At 45.7% G+C, this 17,413-nt stretch overlaps 2 protein-coding genes across 2 annotated transcripts; both read right to left on the reverse strand.

The window, feature by feature from the left end:
- Nucleotides 1–712: 712 nt before the first annotated feature.
- On the reverse strand, nucleotides 713–1,267 carry LOC119312997 (pectinesterase inhibitor 12-like). The gene has a single exon (XM_037588799.1). The coding sequence runs from the start codon at nucleotides 1,265–1,267 to the stop codon at nucleotides 713–715; it is 555 nt and encodes a 184-aa protein (XP_037444696.1).
- A 1,424-nt stretch (nucleotides 1,268–2,691) lies between these two features.
- Nucleotides 2,692–6,447, reverse strand: LOC119312602 (non-specific phospholipase C1-like). The gene is made up of 3 exons (XM_037588336.1): nucleotides 5,245–6,447; nucleotides 3,602–3,778; nucleotides 2,692–3,416 (listed from the first exon to the last, which is right to left on the reverse strand). The coding sequence occupies exons 1-3, from the start codon at nucleotides 6,371–6,373 to the stop codon at nucleotides 3,100–3,102; spliced, it is 1,623 nt and encodes a 540-aa protein (XP_037444233.1). The 5' UTR covers nucleotides 6,374–6,447; the 3' UTR covers nucleotides 2,692–3,099.
- Between the last annotated feature and the right edge of the window lie 10,966 nt (nucleotides 6,448–17,413).

Consider the following 17,413-nt stretch of genomic DNA (forward strand, 5'->3'; position numbering starts at 1 on the left):
GCATGCAGAACACATGGCAACTCGAGGTAAAAAGAGAGAGCTGTCATCTGCTTACAAGCACGCTAGGGCAGTTGCCATGTATGTTGTAACACGCATGGCAATTGACAGCTTTGGGTGTGGGAGAAGAGATGGGTGTGTGGGCGAACTGATAAACGCCCACACACCAGCCCTTCTACGTGCGTGAAAACTTGCATGTGGGCAAACTGCTTAACGCCCACACCCCAGCCACTCCGTGTGGTGAAACGGGCGTGTGGGCAACCGGATGAATGCCCACACACTAGATCAGTCCTACGTGGCATAAAATATCTGCTAGAATGCACCAGGATTCGTGCAGAAATGGTTGGACGAGGATTCATGCGTGTGGGCGAGTTGCCAGACGCCCACACATGTGGGCGTTAGTATTTTCGATAAAAAAATTCAGTTTTGCTAGAACTCATTTAGATGAGATATAAGTTGGTCTCATTCACCTTTTATAGACATTGAATGTGATGCTATAAGATGCGTGTGTGCTGACGTGGGTTGTATATGTTCTTGTTTTTCAGGTGAATGGGACCATATTATATCTCAGGTGAATTGGACCATATTATATCTCATCTAGATGAGTTCTAGGTACTTAAAAAAATTGCCCCAAAGTCAACGCTGGGTTTTTCGTGAATATTTATATACGAATGCAAAAGAAAGTCAAGTTTATTTCAAAAGAGACCATTAAGAATCAAACTTGACGTCGGTGAGGAGGATGATTCGGCAACTGCAAGCTAGCAATGGCGTATGCCAGTCCGGACAGCCAATCGGCGTCGATGTTCTCCTTCCTTATCGGGTTCTTCCCCGCGCTCACCTGGAACAAGAGGATTTCGCAGTCGTCGGGCGCGTGGGTGGCATCGAACAGTATGTGGGAGGCTGCATCAAGATGCCCGGCACGGAGCTCACCGAGCGCGGCCTCCAGGGACTTGTTCATGCCCCGGTAGATGCGGCGGCACCACCCGAGGTTCTTGGCGAGGTCATCGAGGACGAGCAGCATCGACGTGACGTTGGCCACGGTGAGGTTGGTGGTGACGACGGCGAGCTCACGTACGTCCTTAGCGGACGCGCTCGCCGGGTCAGCGGCGAGCGAGTCCACACACTCGTCGTAACCGAACCCGCCGGGTCGGTCGAGAACGGCGCATGTTGTTCTGATGATCGTGGATGGAGTGCTGACGGCGAGGCTGACATCTGCAGCAGCCAGGAGGAGGATGAGGGTGAGGAGTGAAGCAATCTGCTGCATCGCCATGACCGCCATCGTACGGTACTCACCGTGAATCTCATATCACACCAGTCGGCGGCCTGTATTTATGCAGGCGGGGAATGGGATGGACTAAGTAACAGTCGGAATGAAATCAATACTACTCCCTCTGTAAACTAATATAAGAGCGTTTAGATCACTACTTAGTGATCTAAACGCTCTTATATTAGTTTACGGAGGGAGTACTATTTAAGTGTTACTCGAAAAAAAATCAGTATAAGTAATACATGGAAATATATCACTACTTTGCTTGCAATCTTTACCAAATCAATCAGATCTGGCTGGCGCTTTGGTGCCTTCAACGACGGGAGATCAAATCCCGCATTGTATTGAGAGGAATCAGTTACCACATTGTAAGTTAATGACTGCCATTTGTCGATGGTGGGGAAATACAATCCGAGGAGACGACAGCTTCGACCAAACATAACACACAGTTTTGGAAGGAATATAAACAACCTTCATCAACCTTTTAATACACCAAAATAAAATTTGCGCAGCTCTCAGTTTTTATAGAATAACTTGCTTTTATTACTTTAAAAGGTCCTGGGTCTCATGTGCTACAATTTGCAAACTCATTTGCAAAATACAATCAGGTGGCACTAGTGGGCCACTCCATGCACCTCTCGCTCTCTCTGAAACAGGCTTTCATCCCGCTTCACATATAAAGCAACAATCAAACAGAGTACAAGACCGAACGATACAAGGAGATGCTACAGGTGTCCTGATATTAGACACCCTGTTGCCTTGAGATGATAAACACTGTTTATGCCTGGTAGATACACTCTCCTCTCATCTGAAAGAGTACCAGTGGACAAGTCAGAGAACTGCCTGCACAACTATTACAGATAGATCAGGCAATTCATCATAACCGCGTCCATGGGCAGCAACACGAGTCCCTGTCAAACATCCCACGTTCTTGATCAGCTTGCGCGCGACAATCGACAAGTATAAATCGATTTTCATCAAAAGATGCCGAGAAGTGGGGCTGGAAGTGCAGCATTTCCATCATCTTGTCGTACCTCATGAACAAACTGAGAACAGAAGGAGATGAGGAGATGACAATTATTATTTGCTCGCTTCAGTGGCAACGCGGACATGCTTAATTTTCGATGACACTAGGAAAGTAGAGTGAACATATTGATCTTCTTATCTATTACTCCCTCAGTTTCAAATAAATTTAAACTAAAACCACGACGAGTAATTTGGAACGGATGGAGTATTATGGGAAGACGAGACACTATTTGGGATGAGATAAAAGCAATAGAGTATGCGAGGTTTTGCCTAGATAAAATGCTTGGAGCTACAGAATTGTATCATAAGTGTGCATTTTTTAGAATGAATGATGGAGTTAGAAAGTATCCCTCTGAGATGTGCCTTTCTCTGGCTGGTGAGCGTAAATTCTGCCTGACATATTTGAAGTGAAACAAAGATTTAGAACTGCATCAAATCCAGACAGATGCAAATAGTTACAGGTGGCCAAATCCAACAATTCGTACAATACTCCTTACGATGCAGTTCAACTGCTATACAAGCAGGTACAGTAGAGAGCTGAATAGGTACAACACCAGCTACAGCTTATCCAGAAGGGGAATTTGGCATGCATCTGGTGCGTCGTTGGGTGATACTCCTGAGCTGATATCACAGCGTAAACCACGAAGGCTCGCTGAAGTAAGCTTCAGATACGAAGTATCATGGCGTATATGTACAAAAAATCCATGTGTAAGATCTAATAACCATTACATAAATGCTACCGTACTCTTGCAGATGATGTAGCGGTAATCATGATGCAGAATCTGTTGGCGGTATCCAGTAACAGTCCATCAGAGTTCAGATGACAAGCCGGTGGACATTGCCGCTCTGCTGGTGAGCGCGGGCCTCATTGTCACCAGAGCAGATTCGTTTGCACCAGCCCTAAGAGCGATCCTTCCAGCTTCCAGGAATCTGGAGACAGCATCCTCTGCGTAGCGGTTTGCCTCTCCTACGCTCATTGTCTTGCCAATATCCGGATAGCTGTTGAGCACATGGTCACCGTTGAGCTGAGAGGCGAGTTGAATCAACTCCACTTGAAACTCCGATAGAGATTTATCTTCATTAGCACCGAATGGACGCAGAGACTTTGTAACCTCTGGGAGTTTCTCTGTTTCGAATAAAATTAATATATGTGATCAGGATGCCAATAGAATCAGCCATTTATATCCACAAATCCACATTGAAAAGCAACCGCAAACATTGTTAAAACATCTAAGCTTTTCTTTGTGAAAAATCATTAACCACGGCTTGCATAATGCCAATAAAATGACTTAATTGTAGCAAATAATATACCTGGGCAATCAGTTCTTGGTGTCTTTCGGACTTTGAGGTAGCTATCAAAGGTCCCAGCCCATGCATCCCTCTTTGTCAGGTAGTTAGCACGTAAATTAAATAGCCTCTTTACTGTCGCAGGGATGGATGAATGCTCATATTGTGAGTCTTCCTTCGGACCATTTGGTTCATGGATCACTGCACAAAATTCCAAGCAAGGTGCTTAGTACTAAGATGTCGATATATGAAGCAAATCACAAAAGATAAACAGAGCAATTTCATGGAGGGGTTAAGCTACAGGCCAAGTTCCAAGTTCCAAGTTCTGTCTACTTAGTAGAAGGGTAAACGGGAAGCAGAGATGGCATTAGAATGAAACAGAAAGCAAGTCAACCTCTTGATGACAAAGCCTGTAAACTGCTACTTATCCACTGTTCCAATCAAAATAAATCGTAAGCCAGTTAATTCATATTCCTGTATAGCAGCATAATTTCTGAATTGAGTCTTTAAGCAACTTCTTGAAGTTCCAGAATTTGTCAAATTAATAAAAGGGCAAATACGAACCAAAGATGGCGTTAGACTAAAATAGCAAGCAAGTCCACCTCTTGATGACAAGGGTCATAAAACTGCTAGTTGTCAAACTACATGTCCACATGGATACTTGCCGGCATGCAGGAGGATGTTTGCAGCTTATCATCAGTAAGATGCAGGGAAAAATTGAGCATACACCTAGGCGCTCAGAGGCCTACCGTTTCGCTTTTGGAGTAAGCATTGAAAAAAGTGCTTGGACGCCTAGGGTTAGACAAAGGAGAGCGGGATGAGAAAAACAGAGGAGAGCAAGGCTTGTGCAGCCAGATAGATGTGGGGCTTTCTTCCCCTTCCCTGACCTCTAGCTCTTCCTCATCTCTTGTTCCCCAACAACATGGTTGCGCTTTTAGGCTTAATAGATGCCTTACATGAAATGAAAATTGTTTTTTGGGTGCCCTTGTTTAAGCGTCTGTACAACACGCTTAAGCGTGCCTTAGGCGTCGCTTAAGCTGCCATTGCACTAAGCAGAGGCACAGCGCTCCATCAGCGTCTAGCGCTTAAAAAAAACTTGGTAAGATGAGTACTACAGATCTTCCATTATTTTCATATGCAACATTTCAAACCGCAGCGGCCCTCAGGTCATCAATATGTATCATTAGAAACATATTCACGACAAGCTTCTATACCAAAATGAAAGCTTCCATGCTAACTGAGCAAGAAATCCACCACTTGATAGCAGCCATAAAATTGCTACTTGTGCAACTACATGTCCAGATGGATACTTGCTTGCCAGGTGTGGAGGAGGATGTTTGCAGGCAGCTTATTGTCAGTCAGATGAGTAGTACAAAACTTTGATTATTCAGATGCAATATTTTAAAACGCAGAGGCCCTCAGGTCATCGATATGTATTACTAGAAACAAGCTTACTACATGCTTCTATACTATACCAAGTGAATGCTTCAATGCAAAATCAATAAGAATTCATCTTCAAGTTAGTCTTCCTATCAAAAACACAGCGCAAGCTAACAATATTTGCAAGTCAATTCATCCCTGTTGCTAGAGTTGATCAATAAATTTTACCTATGGACATTAAATTCGAAGATAAAGGGCAGCAAAACTACTACTTAAGGAGTACTCACCAGTGCCCTTCTCAACCCAGGGGGAGATGAGGAAGCTGGGCACGCGCACCCCGAGCCGATCAAACTTGAAGTAGTAAGGGTCAGGGCCAATAATCCCATCAGGCTGAGGCACTTTGACAGGCGTGGGAACATGGTCATAGAAGCCACCATGCTCATCATAGGTGATGATGAGGGCCGTCTCGTTCCACTGCGGGCTCGCCCGCAGCGTCTCGTAGACCTCCTTGACAAACCTCTGGCCCCTGGCGACGTCGTGCGACGGGTGGTCGTCGTTGGCGGGGAACTCCTTGCAGTCAAAGTACCTCTGCTCGATGACGACGTAATTGGGGAGCTTGCCCCTGGCGGCGTCGAGCTTGAACCTGAGGCTGTACTGGTGGAACTTGAGCAGGTGCTTGAGGCGGCGCAGGCTCTGGTAGAAGAGCGTGGCGGGGATGTTCTGGTAGTAGATGCCGAAGGAGAGGCCGTCCTCCTCGAGGCTGTCGAAGATGGTCTTCTGCGGGAAGCCGTTGATGAGGTCCTTGCGGGCGTTGAAGGTGAGGCCGTGGGAGGTGGCCGAGTGCACGAAGAGCCGGTTGGGCTGGGTGGAGGTGGGCACGGACGCGAACCAGCGGTCGAACACGGCGAACTCGTCGGCGAGGGCGGCATAGACGGGGACGGAGTCGGGCGCGAAGCCGCTCATGACGTTCTGCGCCATGCCGAGGCCCATGCCGCGCGCGTTCTGCGCGAAGCCCGACATGGGCGGCGGCACGGCGGAGGTGTCGGCGGAGCCGAAGATCTGCTCGCGGATGTCCTCGAAGCCGTGGCCGGGGTCGGAGTCCACGTAGCCGGCCTTGTCGGTGACGAAGATCTCCGGGGAGGCCGGGTCGGACGCGTTGAGGCGGTTGGACTCCGTGCCGGTGAGCCCGTCGATGTCGGGGCGGCCGGCGCGGAGCCAGCCGAGGACGTGGTCGAAGCTGCGGTTCTCCATGACCACCACCACCACCGTCTTGACGGGGGAGTGGATCTCGCGCTTCTTGCGGCGCCGCTTCACGCGCGGGCCGTGGTGGCCCGCGCCGTCCAGGCAGTGCGCCGAGACCATCAGGGCCAGGAGGAGGAGGCACGCGAGGAGGCGCCGCTCTCCGGCGGCGGCCATGGCGCCGGCGCCGGTCAGGGGCGGCGCGGCGGGGATGGGGGGTGGGGGTTGGTGTACTGTTCGGCGAGTGGTCTGGGTTTATTTTTCCCCTTTTAATTTCAACTGGGCTTCGCTTTCGCGTGCGGGTTGCGGTGGCTGCGCTCGCTCTTGTAAGGGATGGGGCCGGGAAGGTGGTTAGGCTGTTGGAGTGGGGGAGGCCGACGGGTGGGGCCCGGTTTGGTGATGAAGTGGGGGGCCCGGTGTCATTTACGGTAAGTTTATCTTCTGTTCGGTGGGTAGCTGCGTACGCGGTCAGCGTGGGACCCACGTTCGGTTCTTTCTTTTCCTCTCTCTTTTAACGAATGTGAATGGATATGCCACGAGAATCTGTAGATTTTTTCTTGTCGTTGCTTGCAGTTGTGGACTGGTCAACTCTTACCAAGTGTACATTGCAGTAATTCAACATGTCGAAATCTCGCATTTAATTCACTTTCAAGTATCTAGTTCCGGTTTCTGGCTTTTTACGGTTCACAGCAACTAAAAGGGTAGAAAAAGATTATACAAAATGTGATGTAATACTCCCTCTGTACAGAGTTAGTACAAAGTCGAGTCATTTATTTTGAAACAGAGTTAGTCATAAAGTTGAGTCGCTTATTTTGGGACGAAGAATCTAGGTAGAAGGGTAGAAAACATCACGGTTTCAAGACTCGGCCTCCTCTCCTCTCCCGTTTCCCTCCCCCTGCACAACGGCCAGAAGGGACTGTGCAGGCGTGGCCAGCTCGGGTGGAGGGCCGGCCGGCGCGGCACACGACGGCTGCAAGGTGGAGCGGCAACGGCGCATGCGTGGCTCCAGCTGGCAGTCTCCCCTTGCTGCGGGCAGGGTGGAGGTGGGATTTGCGGTTGTACGGTGGAGCTTGGCACGGGCTAGCGGTGGTGGCGCGTAGTGCAGGGAGTCGACGGAGGGCAAGCCTGACAAGTGGTTGCTTGGCGGCCGGAGTTGTTGGCGGCCATGGGCGCCCATCTTGCCCGGGGCTAGTTGCTCCTTGTGCGTCGGCTGCGGAGCCTGGCCCTTGGCCACCTTCGGCCATGTCGAGTTGGGGTCCCGTGGGTTGGTTCGGGCGGCGCCCAATCGTTATATGTCGGTGTAAGGGTCGCGGCTGGGTATCTGGTGTATGGTTGGACGACGTCCGACATTGCGCATGTATGGGGGGCTGATTGGTCCGTGCTGGCGCAAGCCCTCACGTTGTGATTTCCCTGTCTGGCGCTAGTTCGTGGCGTCGGACTAAGTTGGGCGCCCTGGGTGTTGCTGCATCGTCGGACAGATCGGCGTCAATGACCATGGATGTGGCGGCGTTAGAGCTCGCTTAGGCCAAGGCCAGAGGGCTAGGCCGTTCTTGCTCAACGCCAGTTGTCACTGTCCTCTTGAGGACGTTTTTGTGGTTCTCCTCTTCGTGCCAGGGTTTCGAGTGAAGAACCTTGCTCGTCTCGAACTCGGCAACAACGATGGTTAGTATCATTTCCCCTCTTGAGGGCTTTGTCGTGGAGCTTAGGTGTTCTATGGTGTGTCGTGGTGTTGTATTCAGGCCCCTGTGTTAGCTTTCAACAATGTAGTCACGTATGTTTATGTTGTCCGGTTATTCCGGTATCTGCTTTATAAGGGGGCCTTTCATCATCTTGTATCGGTCAGCCGTGTATTTTTATTTATGCTTTATATATAAAGTAGGGCGAGAACATATGTCCGGCGATGTACAAACCAAGTTAGACGAGCTAGAATTTGCATCATTTTGACAGAAATCGCGTCTATTATATGATATTCCGATATCTTGTATACCAAAAATATTGGGGAAAAGTGAAGGGGGCATGGGTTTTCGTGATCTAAGATTATTTAAGCAAAGCCCTTCTAGCTAAGCAGGCTTGGAGATTTGTGGTTAACCCAGACTCCTTATGCGCCAAGGTGATGAAGGCAAAATATTATCCCCAGGGGCATATTCTTGACACAACTTTTCCCCAAGCAGCATCGCTCACTTGGCAAGGTATATTACATGGATTGGATCTGCTTAAATCTGGTGTTATTTGGAGAGTGTGTGATGGGTCTAATATCAATATTTGAAGAGATAACTGGCTTCCAAGAGCCTCAGACCTTAAAGTTACTACAAATAAGAATAGGACCAGGATCAAATGGGTTTCTGATCTAATGATGAGTGGACAAAGGAGATGGGATGAGAAGTTGATTGGGAACCTATTCTATCCACATGATGCGGAGGAGATCCTAAGGCTGCGGATTCAGTCGCTTGGGGACGGTGATTTTGTTGCCTTGCACTATGAGAAGAATGGGTTGTTCTCGGTTAAAAGCGTGTATAAACTTGCGCTTAGTCTAAAGGACCATAAAGATAACGAGGGCCAATATAGTGGTGAGATGTTGGGAGAGAGAAAATGTGGGATATTATTTGGAAGGCCAATGTTCCCCAGAAAATCCATATTTTTGCTTGGTATGTCGCTACTGATAATTTGGTTGTCCAAGTAAACAAAGTTCTCCACCACCAAACCACTCTTCATACATGTTCTATCTGTGAAGTGGAAGATGAAAGTACCTTTCATGCGCTAGTCGTGTGTCCTAAGGCATATGCTGCACATGGCCATGAGGGATATTTGAAGGAAATATGCCCTAGAGGCAATAATAAAGTTATTATTTATTTCCTTATTTCATGATAAATGTTTATTATTCATGCTAGAATTGTATTAACCGGAAACATAATACATGTGCGAATACATAGACAAACATAGTGTCACTAGTATGCCTCTACTTGACTAGCTCGTTAATTAAAGATGGTTAAGTTTCCTAACCATAGACATGAGTTGTCATTTGATTAATGGGATCACATCATTAGAAGAATGATGTGATTGACTTGACCCATTCCGTTAGCTTAGCACTTGATCGTTTAGTATGTTGCTATTGCTTTCTTCATGACTTATACGTGTTCCTGTAACTATGAGATTATGCAACTCCCGTTTACCGGAGGAACACTTTGGGTACTACCAAACGTCACAACGTAACTGGGTGATTATAAAGGAGTACTACAGGTGTCTCCGAAGGTACATGTTGGGTTGGCGTATTTCGAGATTAGGTTTTGTCACTCTGATTGTCGAAGAGGTATCTCTGGGCCCTCTCGGTAATGCACATCACTATAAGCCTTGCAAGCAATGTAACTAATGAGTTAGTTACGAAATGATGCATTACGTAACGAGTAAAGAGACTTGCCAGTAACGAGATTGAACTAGGTATTGGATACAGACGATCGAATCTCGGGCAAGTATCATACCGATGACAAAGGGAACAACGTATGTTGTTATGCGGTTTGACCGATAAAGATCTTCGTAGAATATGTGGGAGCCAATATGAGCATCCAGGTTCCGCTATTGGTTATTGACCGAGAATAGTTCTAGGTCATGTCTACATTGTTCTCGAACCCGTAGGGTCCGCACGCTTAAGGTTTCGATGACAGTTATATTATGACTTTATGAGTTTTGATGTACCGAAGGAGTTCGGAGTCCCGGGTGAGATCGGGGACTTGACGAGGAGTCTCGAAATGGTCGAGAAGTAAAGATCGATATATTGGACGACTATATTCGGAGTTCGGAAAGGTTCCGAGTGATTCGGGTATTTTTCGGAGTACCGGAGAGTTACGGGAATTCGTCGGGGTGTGTATGGGCCTTATTGGGCCATACGGGATTAGAGGAGAGAGGCCGAAAGGAAGGAGGCGCGCAGCCCCCCTCTGGTCCGAATTGGACAAGGGGTGCGGCCCCCTTTTCCTTCCTCCTCTCCCCCTCTTTCCCCCTTCTTCTACTCCAACAAGGAAGGAGGGAGTCCTACTCCCGGTGGGAGTAGGACTCCCCTTGGCGCGCCCCTCCTAGGCCGGCCGCCCCCTCCCCCCTTGCTCCTTTATATACGGGGGCAGGGGGGCACCTTTAGGCACAACAACAATTGATCCCTTGGATCTCTTAGCCGTGTGCGGTGCCCCCCTCCACCATATTCCACCTCGGTCATATCGTCGCGGAGTTTAGGTGAAGCCCTGCGCCGGTAGAACATCATCATCGTCACCACGCCGTCGTGCTGACGGAAATCATCTCCGGAGCTCTGCTGGATCGGAGGCCGGAGATCGTCATCGAGTTGAACGTGTGCTGAATTCAGAGGTGCCGTACGTTCGGTGCTTGGATCGGTCGGATCGTGAAGACGTACGACTACATCAACCGTGTTGTGCTAACGCTTCTGCTTACGGTCTACGAGGGTACGTGGACAACACTCTCCCCTCTCGTTGCTATGCCATCACCATGATCTTGCGTGTGCGTAGGAAATTTTTGAAATTACTACGTTCCCCAACAATATTTGGATCTTGCCTGCGGAGGAGGCTCTTAAGTATACTAGGGCTGATTAGTTTCTTATTCTTTTGGGTCAATTAAGCCCTACTATGCGTGACCAATTATATTCATTTTCCGAAGAGCCTGACATTCAAAAAACGACATGGTTTTGGGTAAGGGGAAGGAATCCGTCTCAGCCTCTGCAAGTTTTGTACATAATTATTGGGCATCGTTTGTCGCTTGTCATTCATACCCAGAGGTCGACTCGAAAAATAAAGGTAAGAGACAGGTGGCCGATTCAAGTATTGTTGCTATTCCTTTAGAAGCTCAGGTGATATGGCAACTCCCTCCTTTGAATTATATAGAGATCAATGTACGTAGATGCAAGTTTTGTGGAGAGCATTGGTGCGGCGACTGTGGGGGTGGTGGCAAGGGACTCATCTCGGAGGGTCATAGTCTCATCCTGGGATTTCATTGGACTTTGTAAAAGCATGGATGAGGCGGAGCTCCGGGCATGCAATGCCGGACTTTATATAGGTATTACTCTACAAAATCCTATAATTTTAGAGACTGGTTGTGCGTTTATGGTGGCGACCCTGAAAAATGAAAATTTTGACAGGTCATCATTGGTGGATTTGAAGAAGGAAGCGATGAGTATCTCCAAGCTTATATCTAATCTTAAGATCTTCAAGATCAATCGCTCGGCCAATGTGGTGGTCCATATGATTGCTAAATTTATTTTTGATAATAGATCAAATGGTATTGCTAAATTTATTTTTGATAATAGATCAGATGGTATCTTAGTTAGTAGTGTTCCGCCCTGCGTGGTGAATTTTGTAATGAATGATTGTAATAACTATGTTGATTAATTAATATATGAGGTGGTTTTCGAAATAATGATAATATTGGATTTCTCCAAAAGTTGTACTACATCACTAGTAGTACTACGCTTGCGGTCCAATCGAACGTCAATCATCCAGAGGAAGACGATGGCAATCATGTGCTAATATATGGGCAGTCGGTGCAGGCCGAAAACACCGTACCCGGCCGACATGTGCATGCTGATCTTGTTTGCTTCTTCTTAACTTTTCTATGTTCGCTTATGCATCTTAACTTTCTCTAATGATGATGTATCTTAGGCTAGGGCTAAAAAAAAGGGTGATATACCTTAGGCTTGAAATCAAGCAAGCAAAGGCATGGAAAGATCACGCTCGCAAGGAAAGGTTCATGATGACCCAATACCTTTTAAGTCATTATTATATCATATCATCTTGCAGACGGCCATATACAGTTTTAACCCCGCACGGCACGCCAAGCCTGAAGCCTTTAACAGAAGAGTCGTCGTCGCGCGCGCGCGTCCATCCAAATGGCCGGTGAAACGCTCGCCGCCGTGGCCGCGGCGAGGATCACTCGCTAGCTCCATGGCGGAGTAATCAACACTTCAGCAGGATATGCCTTCCTGTTTCGCTCGCTCGACTGACCACGATGAGTGAACTAACTGAACGGATTTAATGCGACGTGCTATCACTAATGAGCATTGGCTGATGGGTCATTGCATCAACTTTGGCAGCTTCCTGGCGTCGCTGTCGCGTGGAGCCATGTGTCATGTGTGTGGCATCAGGTTCCCCATCCACCGCTTTGATGATGATGATTACAGTAGATGGCTCGGGCTTAACCCTGGCGCAGATATTTCTGCACAAACTTGGCGATGCGTCCGTGCGTGTGTGTGCTGCGTGCACGGTGGTGCTCCCCTACACGTTGCCTGCCTTTCTCTTTACTGAGCTTGTCACGATGCCTTCTCAGACTGACTGACGCTGTTACTCAGCCACGCTTAACTAGTGGCCCACTCGCGCTAGGCCCCGAAAAGAAGGACGTCTGCGGTCTGCCTAACCCGGCCTTGGTATAGTTAGGATGCACGCAGTCAACACACGCACATAAAAACTGTCATGCCTGCAATGAGCAAAGTCGTACAAGATCGAAGCTATGCCTCGACGAAGTTTTTTTTTTTCAAAAGCGACCAACAATCAACGGAATACAACGGAATACAACGGGTATAACCAACTATGCCTAGTCGTACACTTCTCATGACTACGCAAAGGACTACGATGAATGTTTCTTCAATAGAAGCGCCTTCAGGAAGGGAACGACGCAAAAACACCGCCGTCACCAGATCTAACAACTGAAGGTAGATCGCGAGTTTTCACCCTGAAGATTAAATCCGAGCAAACTCCATGCAATGCCTTCAAGAAGGTGAACCACCATTGCCAGGTATAACCAACTAGATCAAATCTAGGGCTTTCACCCCGGTGCTCAGAACTAGGTACTTAGAAGCACCACCAAATCGTAGACATGATGTATTGTCACCTCCATTTCCATGATCTCACCAAAGGAGAAAGATTACCAGAACTGCCAAAATCCATGATATCACGTAATATATCACCAATAAAAGGTCGTTTGTAGGGGCCATTTTCCTGGCAGCGCAGCCCTATTTCAATGCATTTAGTTACTTGGTGGTAACCCAATGGTGTTTCTTTCCCTGATTTTTTTCATCTGTGCCTCCATCTTCTCAGTACCTGCCATTTCACAAAGTCAAGGGCAACAAATAAAAATATCCGACTTGAAGTCAAAACGGTGCGTGTGTTGGGATATCCTCCTCATGTGGGCTGCGAGGATATGAAACTAAAGCCTTTTAGCCTTTTTCTTAGGAGCCCCAACATTTGCAAGAGCCCAATTGTTTTTAAAGTTCAAGATTTAAAAGACATTTTTTTTTTGCTAGAGTTCATGGTTGAAATGTGAACTTTTTTCAGTGGTACGATATACAATATGCAAATTAAGTAGGAATGATCAGAAAAATCATATATAATAGCATGCAAACAAAATAAATAAATTTGGGATGTAAGAAAGGACCATGTGATGAAACACTTACATTATTAATATCAGGGATGCTCTTATGTTCAGTCACCAGTTCGACGATTATAACACCCAAACTATTGATGTCTGATTTGACAGACATCCTTCCGCGATATAGGTACTCAGGAGCACAATATCCTCTGCAGAAAAATACGATATAATGGTTCATTGGCATTGAGAATGCAAGAGAAGAAATACCTTGAAAAACAATTTGGTTACTGTGATGTATGACTTACAGTGATAAAAACGGTTCACACTCATGGTTTGTGAGTTCTCATCAAGTCTTGATAGTCCAAAATCTGTAACCTTAGGCACCATATATTGATCTAGCAGTATATTGGCAGGTTTCAAACCCATATGAATAATATGATTTTCCATGTGCAGATGATACAAACCCTCACAAATATCTTTGATGATTTGAGATCTACATTCTATTCAAGTCCCCTTAATTCATCTGTAGACTGAAAAAAAACCGTAGCATGGAATCTTCAAACATCTGATTTGAAATTTCTTTTGTTCAGTAAATTTGTGTTTGTCGACCTTGACTTGGAAAGTAGAAGTGCATGGAAAAAAAAGATAATAAGGAAATAGAAGAGCTGCATCAAATGCAACATCTCATACCGGTAATATAATTTTGTAGGTTTCGGTTGCTGATATACTCGAAACAGAGCAATCTTTCTCTTACTTCTGCATAAATATATTCTCTTTTACCTTCAATTTTTATTGCTACCTACTCAGTATTAGCGCAGAAGCCAAGAAACCGGACAAATTTTTTATGGTTAACCTTCAAAAGATTGTTAACCTCACGATAAAATAGCTTCTCATCGATCGTGTAGTTGTTCATAATCCTCTTCATAGCAACATTTCCATTTCACAGAACGCCCTGTTTAAGCATTGAGAGCTATTTAGCCATCCGAGAAAAAAATTGAAAGTGTGGTGTAGTAAATTAAAAGGGAGTCTGCACATTCCCAATGAACTCAACTTTAGTTACATACTACCCAATGAATCTGACTTGGCAATGAACTACCAGGATAGACTGCAATTTTCAAGTTGCTCTCCATACTATTCTTTTTAGAACATTAGAATAGTGCTAGCGATTGTGCCAATGCATCCTGAATCAATTATCCACATTTTATGTGAATGCGAAGATTTATATCTGGTGCTTCTGTACTATAGTGAAACAACACACATTCCGAAGCTTTCCAGAAACTTCAAAAAAGTTCACAAATGTACATAGTCGAATGAAATGTGAACATGTAAATTTGTTCATTTGGGTTTTGTGCAGTAGAAATTTTTTTATACACTAAGTTGTTACTTTAGACTTTCCGTCCATGTTTTGTAACATCACCCGTAAGTAAATTCTGGGACAGAATTTGCATGGTCAAAATGTAGAGCTATGATCTTTTTTTACATTTATAGATAATATGAAAATCTGCACTTCACTCTTCGGGCAGTAATTGATGTCCTTGAGATATTTATGATCTTAGGTGCTATACACATAATTTTATTCAGAAGAAGAATTCACCTTATAAACGGTTTCGAATCCACCTTGGCCAATTTCTCGCTCTTCAAAGAAATCTTGTGTGATTTTATTCAGAAGTGCAAAGGGTAGATTCGTTGGTTTCTCTTTTCCGTCACACTCCAGAATGTCACACTCCATGTATCTGTTGCACAAAATAGCATAGTTAGTTGCTTACATCGGGAGATGGATTTTCCAAATTCAAGGATGAACCTTTGATGATTATCCTATAGGGTTTCCAATAAAGGAAGATGTGAAGAAATTTCTAGAGAAACTCTAAGCAAAGAAACAGAAGGGTGGAGTACCTTCTACTCCCCCGCTGGCGCTTGCGGAGGCCGTGTCGCCGTTGGCCGTGGCGGCGTAGTCCTCAGTGCTACCGCCGGATCCAGTTTGTGCTTCTGCTTTCTGGTGACTGTGAAATGGGATCATTGAGAATCCTCTACATGATTTACTACTCCCATAAATCCTCCGTAGATGAGAGGAGAAGAAAGAGGGGAAGAAGAAAAGAAACGAAATGTAGATAGATCGCATTGCACGCCTTACACGGCGGGTACCACTTCCTTAAATCCGAGCCACAATTTTTTGTCTTCAACAAGTATACCACGGCGGGGGCGGTGCCCCCTCCCCACCCGCCCCATGTTTCGAGTTCCTCCATTGATGTCATTGTCGGTTTGTGTCACATTCCACATGTCCTCAATGGTGACCGTCGGCATAGCCCCGTTGGCATCAATAGCGCCGATATACCTTCCCTACCTATCGGCATAGATGACCTACGCCGACGGTAGCTGTCGCCATATATACCCGTCGGCAAAAACATTTGACGGTGCGTCCGTCAAGTGCCGTACGCACACGTGCACCCACCGGACACTGCCACGTGACCTATATATGCCACCATAACTGTCGGCATATATAGGCCACGTGGAAGCATTTGGTGCCTCCTATGACAGGTCGTTTATGCCCATGGTTTAATCATTGGCATAGGCCTGCCATGTGTCAAAATATGGTACGTCCTGGCGTCCATATATGCCGCTGGTTTAACTGCCGGCATATATGCCGTGCTGCAATCTGGCAACTCGGGGGAAGGCTATGCCGACGGCTAAACCGTCGGCATAGTTTTGGTCTTTTTTTTGTTGCCTTTTTTGCTCCTACCCTTTAATTTAAATAGCTACAGGTCTTAATAGCCACATACATTTGACCAGAATAGTGCAATTTAAAATAGCTACATGACCAAATAGACAAATACATCCAAAAAGTGAACACATGAAACTTTATTGATAAGTATTATTATTACAAAGTGAAATGATAAAAGTATACAATCTGGAATAGGAAACTATAAACTTTATTCATATAAATGCAATTAAAGTATTCAGGAAATACACTTGAAGACAAAGAAATAAAAGAAGGAAAAGTCCTACACTAAATCTATACTAAACCATTTAGTTCTTCTTCTCTTGATGATCTTCAAACCCCCAACATGACCTGATCAAGTCATCCTAGTTTGGTTTCGTGACAAGAACAAAAAGTGCTAGAGGAGAGCAGCATAAAAACTGTACTGCTTGTCACTGATCACTAACAACTTTGCTGAGCTAAAACAGAGCACTGATAACTTGGGGAAAAATCTCAGACACAAGAGGGATTGACCTTGTGTGGGGCATCGTCGTGGTCGGGTTGGACTTATGTCGAGGTTGAGGTTGGACTCGACGATGTCCTCTTCAGCTTGGGGCATGTCCCGGTTATCGATGTCGACCATGGAATTGGAGGGCGCCTAATGCAACAAATACAAAAATGATCACCTTATCAAATTGATGTTCAACATTAAATCACAAGTACATCATGATTGTCCTATAAAGCAGCATCAATCACTCATGTCAAACAAAGAGACATGTAAGATCTAGTGTTCTTGAGCTAATATAGTAATCAAGGAAGCTAGTACAAATAACAAATGGTTGCCACTTAAAAGGTTTCCATCCACTCCTCATCAAATTGACAGATTTCTGCCGATTTAGTAGGAACTGGGTCAAATTTTAACTGGAGCTGCATCATATTTTGCTCATGACTTTTTCCAAAAAAATCATTTTTAGGTACAGAAGTAGCTATTCCATTAGAGATCCAACAAAAGTTTTGTAGGATTCCACCCCTAGCTACGAACGGTCATGTCCCATTTTTATTGCATTTTGAAATTAGCATAAGAAAAAAAAGGAAAACCTTCACATTGTATCATTATATGTGACCTATTTTCCAGAAAATAACAAAGTTGAAACACGACAATTATTTTT

This window comes from Triticum dicoccoides, chromosome 5B, assembly GCF_002162155.2.
Source record: "Triticum dicoccoides isolate Atlit2015 ecotype Zavitan chromosome 5B, WEW_v2.0, whole genome shotgun sequence".
Classification (NCBI taxonomy): Eukaryota; Viridiplantae; Streptophyta; class Magnoliopsida; order Poales; family Poaceae; genus Triticum; species Triticum dicoccoides.